This window comes from Dreissena polymorpha, chromosome 3 (assembly GCF_020536995.1).
Source record: "Dreissena polymorpha isolate Duluth1 chromosome 3, UMN_Dpol_1.0, whole genome shotgun sequence".
Classification (NCBI taxonomy): Eukaryota; Metazoa; Mollusca; class Bivalvia; order Myida; family Dreissenidae; genus Dreissena; species Dreissena polymorpha.
Genome location: NC_068357.1, coordinates 130,799,350 through 130,811,962, shown reverse-complemented (window position 1 = coordinate 130,811,962; position 12,613 = coordinate 130,799,350). Strand labels below are relative to the sequence as shown.

The 12,613-nt window shown below is 35.0% G+C and overlaps 1 protein-coding gene across 2 annotated transcripts in view; it reads left to right on the top strand.

Annotated features, from left to right (window-relative positions):
• The window catches only part of LOC127871465 (uncharacterized), a 48,565-nt gene that overhangs the window by 4,342 nt on the left and 31,610 nt on the right, over positions 1–12,613 (top strand). Inside the window, exon 1 of one of the 2 annotated variants that reach the window (XM_052414409.1) lies at positions 912–1,158. The exons of the other annotated variant lie outside the window; for it this stretch is intronic. Within the exon in view, the coding sequence (XP_052270369.1) occupies positions 1,092–1,158 (67 nt within the window). The 5' untranslated portion in view covers positions 912–1,091. Of the gene's footprint in view, positions 1–911; positions 1,159–12,613 lie in introns of those variants that run through there. 2 annotated transcript variants of the gene reach the window in all.

Here is a 12,613-nt window from a genome sequence, read left to right as displayed (position 1 = left end):
GGCATGGGTGACCTTGCTGCCCGGATGATGACTCCATGGACTCGGCAATATATCCGTTCTATTCAGCCTTAGGTAATCGATATAAGCCGTAAACTGTCGATTTATTTAATGTAAAACTTGACCCTGTAATTGTTGTTTTTAGTATGGCCACACTTCAATTGTAACGCCATAATAATTCTATTTAAATACATGGTTAATAATCGTCATTTACAAATCCTTCTATAGTGTCTCGTTGTCGAACCATGGTGAGTCGCTGGACGGTTGTACAAACCATATTGTTAAAGCGGGTATATACGATTTTGTCAAATATTTATGAATTTATATAAACTGTGTAAAAAAACTTAGTATATATATATTTCAATATAAATTAAAATAAAAGGTAAGAAGAACATGTGTCGAAAAATGCCAAATAAGCCAGATATTTAATTCTGAAATTGAAAACGGCTGTACAGCCGAATTCGCCAGCATGTATACCATACATGTACGATGTGCATCTAAACTTACGTAGTTTAACGGTTTATAATACAAAGACGCATGCTTCGGTTATTGTAGGAAAAAATGTACGTAACTATCGGCTCGGGGCGCTAATTTGTCTTTGCTGCATTTTATGAAATTCGGCTTTAATGTTTAATTTTTCTTGCCTATTTTGTGTTATTGTAACATATTTTATCAATATATTACAATTAAACACATATGAAAAATCCTATATACCCGCTTTAAATTACCACCGTTTGAACCGCATACTATTGTCGTCTATACATGTAAATTAACACATACGAACTAGTTTGAAAAAAAAACCGGTTTGTTTTATACCATTAACTCCGCTTTACGAAGTAACGCTCCGGGCTGTAAATGGTCTATACCCGTGTTTGTCGGTGCGTGAAAACATATAAGCTTGCGAACTGGTGATTTACCCGTCACTATTCGCTGAACTGGCGGATACGATCATCTGCACTAACTATCGGCTGTGGATTGTTTTGCGCTCTCGGTCATCGCAAAAAACAACAACAAACGAACACTGATTTGCTGACGATTTTAGCTTTCTCTTAGCGAAGTACTTGGGCGTTGTAATCGGGGTGAACTTTTTAGAAATGACGCCTCGAATGATTTTGGCGTTAAATGTGATAGCGCTTCTTGGATTAACGCAGTCGGCTGAATGTGAGTATCCCTTAGTATAATAGTAAGTTGCCAATTAACCAAATTGCAAACATTTAATACAACTTAGTTGTATTAAATGTTTGCAATTTGGTTAATTGGCAATTTAGTTGTATTAAATGTTTGCAATTTGGTTAATTGGCAACATGTATTTTTATTTAGACAATCGAGTACTATTAATATTAAAATGATTTTGTTGGAAAAATGGTTTGAACAAAGAGAATTTGCACATACACGGATTTAATACGAGTTGTGTTTTAAATTATTGTGTATTAAGAATTTAACGTTACAAAATGCCTCAAATCAAAACTATATAATGCATCAAATTTAAAAGAGGGACATTCACGTGCTCTCAAATTTCATGAATAAGTACAAATTACTGCCACTATAGCTCCAACGTAATAATCTTGCTTCAGAAAGACGCATTATTTGTAACCAGTATTGTGTTCAACTAATAAGAAATACAGCGCACGATTTGTCCGTACAAATACATTAAGACCGCGGATATGATTCACGTCGAATAATCCAGTAAAATGCAGCGTAAAACAAGTGAATGCAAGTAACACTATGAAAATAACCAGATTATAAATATTTACGCCGAGCATTCCCGTCGTTCTTGATTACATTCGATGCGTTTGTAAGGAAGCATGTGTTTCTTGGCACTGCTATACCTAAACAAAAAAGGCGCAGGGATAAAAGAAATGGGAGGTGTATGTTGGTTATTTATGTAATTGCAGAATTTTCGCGTGTGTTTTTCGTACAACTTTTAAGGAATGATATCTTTTGAATTCTCTAGCGTATATTGTTAGGGTTTGGCATCAAGTTATTTTTTAGGAGTAATTTCCCTTTGTTCAAATTTACCCTAGGGGACTCTCACATCCTTCAAAATTGGATTAATTTATTTCCAAAATTAGGGGTGTCTAGTATATTTTTTTCTGTATTTAGAATATTTCTTACATAAATTCCTTTTAAGCAAACAGCGCAGACCCTGATGAGACGCCGCATCATGCCAAGGCATTTTTTTATAGAGCTAGGCATAAATGGGTTAAGTAGTTATTGGCCTGTGTTTACAATAACATATAGAAGCTTTTTTTTCATCTAACTTGTTCAGTACAATTTTCTGCGAGTTTTTCAGCGCATACTGTCAAGGTTTCACGGTTCTGATTTTTCAGGAACTATTTTTTCAGGCGTTATTTCCATTTGTTAAAAAATACACACACTATTTCCTTTGCACAAATCTTCTTACCTTTTGAATGGGAACATTGCACCCGTGGCGAGATATATTCTGAAATATCGTAAGTCTCCTTTAATAAAACTTACCCTTAATTTCTTAAACATACTTAGTAAGGAATTAACATTGCATTTATTAAAACATGTGTTTCATGCTACATTTTGTTTTTATTAGCGCTTAACTCAGGTTCCCTATTCTTTTCGTAGATACCGGTAAGCTAGTCGGAAAGTTTAGTTTCTTTTAATACAATCACTCAATATATACTCAGTATTTTTATTATTACTTTGTGGAAATCTTCAGATTTAACTTAAATGGCTGTGATCGTTTTAACTTATTATGGTAACACTTAATTGAATAAAACAAATACATGCAGAGAACACCTTCGTAATATGTAAGTAAAGATTCAAATCACAGTTACGGTTTGTCAATTAAAAATCGAACCAAGATACTTTCCAATAAAAACTTGAAATCAGACTGTGTCATAATCATGATAGATTGCGGGCAAATTTCGTTAGCTGATTCCGACTTTAAGGTAACATTTACAGAAAGACTTAAATCACTGACATTGCTATCCCGCGGGTTGGAATGTATCGCCTTTGAAGAAAGTGCACGACGTCTCTGCTGGAACGCTGGTTTATGCAAAACACCATAGTTTAAAATGGGTTTCTGTCGATATAAAACTTTGTAGCATGTCTTTTTACACCAATGTATGAAAAAATAGACGCACACTTATTACATGATATTAATCATACAAGTGCAGCAGTGCACATATTGAGACATGCAATTAGAAGTTGCCTAAGTGGAGACTATTGCCTGTATGCGGAAATTTTATTGTTGCCAATAAAACATACACGATGCTCGATGCATTGGTTAATGCACCGCGTCATGCGGCAATGGGCATGACGAAAACTCACATGAATACTCAAAATCAACGAGTATTTTGCAACGTATTTTGTACAATAAAGTTAGCCTAAACAATATAGTGTTCCTCATAGCAATAGCCAAAACTTCAACGCTAGATGTGGTATGGTAACAGATTAACGAGATAAAACATGATCGTTTTTTGTGTCACAATATATATTCCATATGAATTTGCCGTGACGATATTCGAACACTTACGTGCGAACGCGAGACATCCTTCGGGCAGCGTCGGAAGAACGCGAGACATCCTTCGGGCAGCGTCGGAAAAACGACGTATTCATGAAAACAACTTCGTGCTAACGACGATGCCGAAAATGCACGGGCTGGGCTGGAGCTACTCTAGACGCATGTAGCTTGATAGAAATACGCATCTTTAAACAACGGGGCCCAGATAATATGGTGAAAGTTTAATTAACTAAAGCAACGCAACTCTTGCAAAAACTGGCGTTTTAACAATTTTTGGATCCACAAACATGTCATAAAAGTATCTTGACATGTAAAACTCTACTGCAATCGTAAGCGATGGCCAATTTTCGTGTTGTCTCTAAATGGATCTTATGATTTAACAATTGTTAATGAAATGAAAAATGCACGACATTCTTCATTTCCCTTAAACGTCTTAATGTCGGACAACTTCATCTCCTTCACAAACAAAAGCAATGAAGACCCATACAAATATTCTCGTGACAATTCACAGGAAATCTAGGAGAAAATATACTTTATGTCGTAGTCATCAGATATTCTATGCGCCCTCCAATTTAATCTCAATTTATCAATATATCACTCAGCATAGTTATCTGACGGTCAATAATTTGAAGCCAAATCGAGCAATTTGACAGCGGCAGTATCGTCGCTTACACTCACCGAATGCGATAAAAGGCTAAGATTTCTATAAAGATAACGTCTCAATAGTTGCCATATCCAATAGTTAAATATTAATGTGGTATAGTTGTATATACATGTATGTAGAGCATTATATATTAAGGTATAGTTTATATAGGTCAAGTGCAACGACCTATATCAGATCAGGTTTTATTGCGTATTGCGGTGCTCTTGTTTTGCCTTGTCATGGTATAAAGAACAACAAAAGAATTGCTACTTACAAACAGTTTGCGTTATATTATATTACAACTCTCTGTAATCGAATACATTGTGTTTTGATATTGAAACAAAATAGCCCAGCCGTAGTTGTCTGATGCTCTTGACGTACAAAATTCGCGAAAGAAAAATGTTGCAAACATATTCAACTTGAAAGAAAAAAAGAAGAACAGATACATGCTTAACTCTTTCAGTGCTGGAACCGAATGTTGAAGGCCTTTGCAAACAATTTGGATCCAGATGAGACGCCACAGAACGTGGCGTCTCATCTGGATCCAAACTGTTTGCTATTCTGAAAGTATTCTTTGAAAAAAAAAATACTAATTTAATAATTTTCAGCAGACGACAAATTTCCCAGCATGCAAAAGGTTAAATTGTTTTACATTGTATATATTATTTTCCGATGCTGTTAGAAATATTTTTACGACATTTTATATTCGTACATTTAATTGTACATGTTTAAAGAAGTTTCGCGTCGCATGTCAGCTTATCACATGACTAAGTGTTGCATGTTTATACGCAATAATATAAAACTAGGCCAAAAGCTGTCAGTTCCTAACACGCATTTAGTACACTTTTTGCGCTTACGTGCGCCTGTAATCTGCAACACTGACGTCAACTCAGTAGGCAATTGATACGTGCAAGTGAGTCCGGGGTCGCGAAATAATAAAGTGTCTGCTAAGAAATGTTACGGGCGTATCATGAACAATCAAACAAAATGTTTTACAATGAATCGTGTCTGTTAAAATTTGCAAGATTTGCAAAATTGTAATGCGTTAAGATAAGTTAAGGCTTTAATATGTGAATGCACTGGGAACACGATTTTTTAGTGCACACAGCAAGTGAGAAAACTCGCAGACTTATTAATTGTCAATCCGTGCTAAAAAGGAAATATTGTCAGTACTAATGGAATTGGTATGATTTATTTACGGTCCCAAAACGGTTTTGTGATATGACTAGTAATTAATGTATTTGTAGTGTATATACGAAAGGAAAAGATCGACATTGAAATAGCGGACCCCTGACTGTTCCTTTTACCTGAACCCATGTGGCCTATCTAGACTGGTGAACCAAAACAGTACCAACATGTTCTGAAATGTTCTATACTTTGCATTGCAAATTGTAAGGTTCAAATTACTAGACTTAGCTCATACAGCTTACAATAATTGATACAGTTTGAACGTCTTTATTGTCATGTTACTCTTTATTTTAATGTAATATATACCGGTTTTGAAGAACATGAATTTGCATTTTATACATCTAAGTCTAATTTAAGTCGTTCTGCAATTCGTATGCATCATTAAATTATGGACTTTCCTGCTCGATCTGAGGCAATGCAAAGCTTCCTGACATCTATTTCTGCATAGAAAATGAGCCTGGGGACATCAGTCGCATTCTTATTTATCATCTCGTTGGTGAAAAAAAAATCAGGAAGCACTCGCTTTAATTTCAGGTAAAATCCGCCAATATGAGCTGTAAATGCACTTTCAACTGGTTTTAAGTGGTCATTTTGGATGTAATGAGCACATGCCCTTCGATTGTGACCTTTGATTAAGGTGTCACGTTTTTCGCCTGTTGATGTCTGCGGGGGTTTCTTTTTTCACCTTGGTGATGTCTAGGGCTTTTATAAGCTCATCTATTGTTTGGAAAAAATTATGAGCTATTGTCATCACCTTGGCGTCGGCGTCCGGTTAAGTTTTGTGTTTAGATCCACTTTTTCAGAAAGTATCAATGCTATTGCATTCAAACTTGATGCACTTACTTACTATCATGATAGGACTGGGCAGGTAAAGTTAGATAACTATGGCATGCATTTTGACAGAATTATGTGCCCTTTTTATACTAGGAAATTTGGTTAATTTTTGTGTTTAGGTCCATTTTATTCCTTAAGTATCCAAGCTATTGCTTTCATACTTGCAACACTTACTAACTATCATAAGGGGACTGTGCAGGAAAAGTTATGTAACTCTGACAGGCATTTTGACAGAATTATCATTATGGGCCCTTTATATTAAGACATTGAAAATTTGACTAAAGTTTTTGTGTTTTGGTCCTCTTTACTCCTAATGTATCATAGATATGGCTTGGAACACTCGCAAACTATCATAAGGGGACAGTACAGGACAAGTTGCATAAATCTGGTTGTCATTTTGACGGAATTATGGCTCTTTTTTACTTAGAAACTTTGAATATATGGTTAAATTTTGTGTTTAGATCCACTTTACTTCTAAAGTATCAAGGCTATTGCTTTCAAACTTCAAATACTTTCATGCTATCATGAGGTTACTGTACCTGGCAAGTTGAATATTACCTTGACCTTTGGATGACCTTGACTATCAAGGTCAAATTATTAAATTTTGCTAAAATTCCGTAACTTCTTTATTTATGATTGCATTTGATTGATACTTTGACATAACAACTCTTACCTGACATACCACAATAGACTCCATCCAAACCATACCCCACGCCCCCAACCCAGAATCCCCCCCCCCCCAAAAAAAAAATTATTTTTTTAAAAGATCATCTAATAAATGACTTCACCCCCCCCCCAATTTTTTTTAAAAATTTTGTTTGCATTTTTTTCCCCTATTTTTGGAATATAATGTAATAAATGACCACACACCCACACTATACACCTCTCTCCACCCCACCCCTCCTTTCTTTGTGATTGAAGTATTGAGATAGGTCCGTTCACCTTTACAAGAAAAATAGGTGAGCGGTCTGCACCCGCATGGCGGTGCTCTTGTTTTTCATTGTCATGTAGATAATAATTCTACCCATAAATGTAAATCATCTTTAAGAATTCAAATACTTTTCAAAGAAGTAGCATGTGACTAAAATGAATGTAGCATGTACATGTACACGATGAAATAACTCACTTCGTTCCTCTAGCATCGCAACAAAACAAAATAATACGCTTGAGAAAAAACAACAGAACATACAGTTACATGCAGGAATCATACAAATTTCATTTTCAAAGTAAATTTAGCAAATATGAGTCGCGTTCTGAGAAAACGGGGCTTAATGTATGTGCATAAAGTGTCATCCCAGATTAGCCTGTGCAGTCCGCACAGGCTCATCAGGGACGACACTTTCCGCTTTAATGGTATTTTTCGTTTAAAGGAAGTCTCTTTTACACGAAAATACGGATAAGGCGGAAAGTGTCGTCCCTGATTAGCCTGTGCGGATTGCACAGGCTAATCTGGGACGACACTTTACGCACATGCATTAAACCCAGTTTTCTCAGAACGCGACTCATATGATCATCGATTGCTGCAGACAAAGCCAGCAAGCTTGAGTTTTGGTAAAGGCGGCTTCATACCAAAACTAGTCATTGGATTGTTAGCACTTAAATCAAATAGAAAATTCGCATGTCAATATTAACCGCTTTGTACTCTTGAACATTCTGATCTATCAACAATCATTGTTTCTCTATTTAAATACAACATTTCCATTATCGTTTTCGTTTTACACATTAACCTTTTTCCTATTAACGAATGGATTTTATAAACAAGAGCAACGTTAGGACTCCATCTTATAGCAATTGTATTACACAATCAAAACAACCACGTATTTTCATCACTTAAAAACACTTGAGATAGCTTAACATTTATTTATTTATCGTATTGAGCAAATTTTCGTAGCTCTTATGAATAAAATATGTAAGCACACTTCATTATGGTGTTTTTGTATTTTTTTTAGGTTGCTTACGAAAATTGTCCTTACCACTTACCGATTTACTATAGGCTGATTGACGACAGTACAGCAATGAAGTGTAATATTATTTTTTAAGTATTGCACATGCCACTGAACCACGCGCACCATTGAATTCAATTTATTAACAAGCTTTAAAGCGTTGCTTTGTTGACTTTTTGTGTGGAAGCTTTTCAAGTTTTTGTGCTAGCATATTTTCGTACCCGGGGTACATACTCGAGCCGACAATGACCAATCGAACGGCACTAAACAGCCAATCAACCGACTGATATATTTGATCAAATAGCTCATTCTGCTGTGGACAAGAAATTCAATTATAGTAAGTTAATTATACGATATTGTGGGATATTGTGGGATACACCTTGTATTAACAGTAGCCTGTAAACGGTGCTTCAGCAAGCCAAATGTGATAAAGGTTGATGCAAGCAATTTTTTGAATGTGTAAAATCTTAAAAATCCTTTAAAAATGCTCAATTGAATGAAAATACTGCAAAGATGTGAACCATACCTGTGTTTGCACACGGTGAGCTGGTAAAAAAACCTACATAATCAAAATCTGCAATCAATTAGTAAATCAATGTACCACTACATAAAGTTATTAACGATTTGACACAATTATTAACTCAACAGAAATGCTGCTTTTTAATATCAATAAGCTACATGGTTGCTGAAATGAATGTATAAGTATGTCATTTCTGCATTATTACTATCTTTAAAGATTATACTGACGTTGAATGACATAGAATTTCTTTCAAACAAATTATCAATGTAATTTTACATATATTGAGAAGATTTGAATTGGGCATTACCGCGATAACCACCCATAGGTTATTTAGCATCATGGATTTCTACAGCGTAGTGCTTGGATTCATTTCCATAAGTCGCTGTTTTCATCTGTATGCTATTAAATCACACGTTACTGATCTTTGGAGTCGTAGAATAGATCAGTGGTGACGTACATATTCGCCATTATGATTATTTGTTTCACGAGTGATGGCTTTAAAGTTTTACCAGATACATGATCTAAACGAAATGATTGAACTGCAATCCAGTTTATCGCGTAAACTCAGAACTTTAGACAAAGATTTATTTGCTAGAGCAATGTAGCGGTTGATATTGTATTAAAAAATAATTCAACAAATGTGGTTTTAAGGAAAGCGGACTTAACTTACTGTTTAAAGCATACCTTTAAACGTAAATTATGCTTTCGTAAACTGCTTTTATTTCAGTAGTTGATGTATCAATTTTAAAAATAATTGTTCGATGACTACTCACAATACATAAATTATGTTAAATTAAATTTGCACTATGGTTTTCTAGAGTTATTCGGAAATTTTGATTCGTTTGACAAGACGTCTGTTGAGCATCTGATCTTCTAACAGTTCGTTTGGTTTGACTGTCCTTACAGATATTCCATGTCGACGTAAACTCATAAGTGGGCAATTCTTAATGGCATATTGGTCTGTTCTGGAAAACGATGTGTTCTTTAAAAAAACAATGTTTAGCACGGGAAGCGTTCCGATACTGCCGATGATGGCTGCGGGGAGAGACGTTTTTCCCGCGGCCTTACTGTAAGCTGAACGTGGTGACAAGTAATTGAAGATCAATATTTGTTAGAGTTTTCCCCGAATGTGCAGATGCAAATTGGTGATTGAACACACGCTATGTAATATACGTCAGAGGAAGTCCTATGCTCTGAGATTTGGACGAATAATTCACATCTATACCATTTATAATGGTACCGTCATATATAAATCAGCAATATGGTAACACTATGCTGTTTTTATTGCCAGTCAAACTTTCCTGCATACACTGACGACTTAAAGATATATAGATCTTGTTGTCGTTATTATACTCGTTTACCATATCGTTAATTCGTTCTTATGAAATAAAGATAACACATAATTCATAAGCCTTTGTGACGCAAATAGCTTTTGGATCGAGTATGATGCATCAATATTTATGAAAATTCTTAAACCACAGAATTAAGTATAAAAGCAAGTGGAGAGAGCTATTCTAATGGGATAGTTTTGTTTGCAACATTTTGTTTTCAAGATCTAAATGAAATTGCCTACCGGAAGCATAAAAATCATTACATCTTTTAACATTGTCCCGCTGACATTTGCATGAATTATAAATTGGGATTTTTTCATGTTTAAACCAGATTTAAATCTGTATTCATGTTAAATATGCAAAAGCAAAAGCAAATCATTTAAAGATAAGCGGTGAATTAGAAGCAAATTTGTGTTGGCATCTGGAATCTGCAAGCGCAGCAGGAACGTGATAAGTATATAGGAGTTTGAAGTGGGCAGCGCACAATTGACAGTCTGTTTAGAAACGTAATGGGAAAAACACATGCAACTTTAGAGCAATATTTACAACTTGTTTTAATGATGTACGACATTTTCAAGCGGAAAATAGATTTGCCAAAATATGGGTCTCCTATTAAATGTGCTTTATTGAATAGTACAATTTACATTGTGCAGTGTATGTCTATGTTTATCAATACATATACATTTATGTATATTCAAAGTTATTCGACTCTTTCAAACGATTTCAATTTCTATTTCGCAACACCGATTTAATTTAACAAGACGACGATGTTCGTGAGTTTCCTATACTACTGTAAGCAATTTTTCCAGCTAATAATTAACAATATTTTTACATTTTTATAAACGTTTCACTTATCGGTTAAAATATTAACGCTCTATTTAGTGTATGACCTTGAACAGTAGTAAGAGCTAGGTTTGTGTGACGATCTCTGACGGATCGGACGGTTTCCGCGTGCAACCTGATGATAACGCCCCCTCCCCACCCTGCTCATAATTCAACGCACTGGCGAGATTATTTTGTTCGTGAACGTAAACACCGACCGACCACCCTGTAAATTTGCATACATAAAAAAGCTTCATCAGCGCGTCTAAAAAACTTAATCATGTATGACGTTATGTTATTTAACCAATACAAAGTAAACAGAACGCCTCGTTGATACTTAATATTTATGTATTTAATTCTTTATGTATCGGATATATCTTTGTAATGGGCACGTTTACTGCTTCAAACTTTATACAGCTGGGATTCGATCATAAATTTCGTGAAATTATGTACAAAAGCATGAAACTGTATTCATCCGGGATTTGATAATAAATCTTGTACAAAATATTTTAAAATTATGTGTTCGTTTCGTTGTTTTGCTTCGTTACACCCTACTTCGGTCCATGTGAATTACTGTGTCGCTAATGTAGACTAACCACAATAGTTACTATCATCCCGATAAATAAATGAATTTTGCGATTCAATGCATACACATCAAAGCCCCATAAACACTCAAAATCCAACGACTATTTCGTTAATTATGTCGTAAAATAAAGTAAACAAAATACAAAATCAGTGTTTCGTATATAACAGCCATAATTTCAAAGCTATATATGGTCTGGTAACTTGTAAATGTATTTTATTAAATCTATGTTACCAGACCACATATAGCGTTCACATTTTTGCCGTTGCTTTAAGGAACAGTGATTTGGTTTGGGTTTGGGTCAACTTTATTGTACGAAATATTTTACGAATATTCGTTGATTTTGAGTGTTAATGGGGCTATAAATAATATATTGTACCAAGTTTCTGACTACAACGAGCATGTTGTCCATTAGTAATTGGGTAACGTGTGACCGCTTTGGTTTGCTTTGAGTTTATGAAGATTCTCTTTCATTAAGTTCTTAAAACGTCCACCTCTCGTCTGACAAATTGCGCGAAAACGACGTCATTTTCAGGGTTGTATTGTTGGTAATTGTACTGTGGTAAGTTAACAAATGTCAATGGTTAGGTTACAACGAAGCAACCATCGTTTATACAAAAAATTACAAATATATTGCGGTAACATAACCATGTAAATAACTGCGTTAATCAAGTTACTAAAGTTAATATTAACCACTGTTTATACAATTGACCGCTGAGGTTAAAAAACCTGTCAAAACACCAATTTTTTAATGTTTATCAATATACGTAAATGCTTTACATAAATAAACTTTCATTTTCGACTGATTTTCAGAAAATAGTTTGTACATATTGCATAACTATGAATTTATAGTAATTCGACGATTGGTCCCTCTCCTTATACCATCCCGTCGGCCAATTATCATCTCGTTCATTGATGGAAGCTGTAAACAAAGCAATGACTTATAATGGAAACCAAAACTGCGACTTTGTACATGTACTTATAACTTTTTGGAAGTATATTTGCATAAAAATAGAATGTTCGAATATGAATTTTGGATTCGAATATTGGGCCGATACTCGAATATTCGAATATTCGGATATTCGGTCCCATCACTAGTATTTATGTATCGGATATATCTTTGTTTACATGCACACTGCTATTATTGTGAGCTTTTGTGAACGCCTTTTGTCCGTCGAGCGTCGTGCGTCGAGTGTTTGTGCGGCGTCAACGTTTGCCTTGTTATAACTCTAGAGGCCACATTTATTGCCCGATCT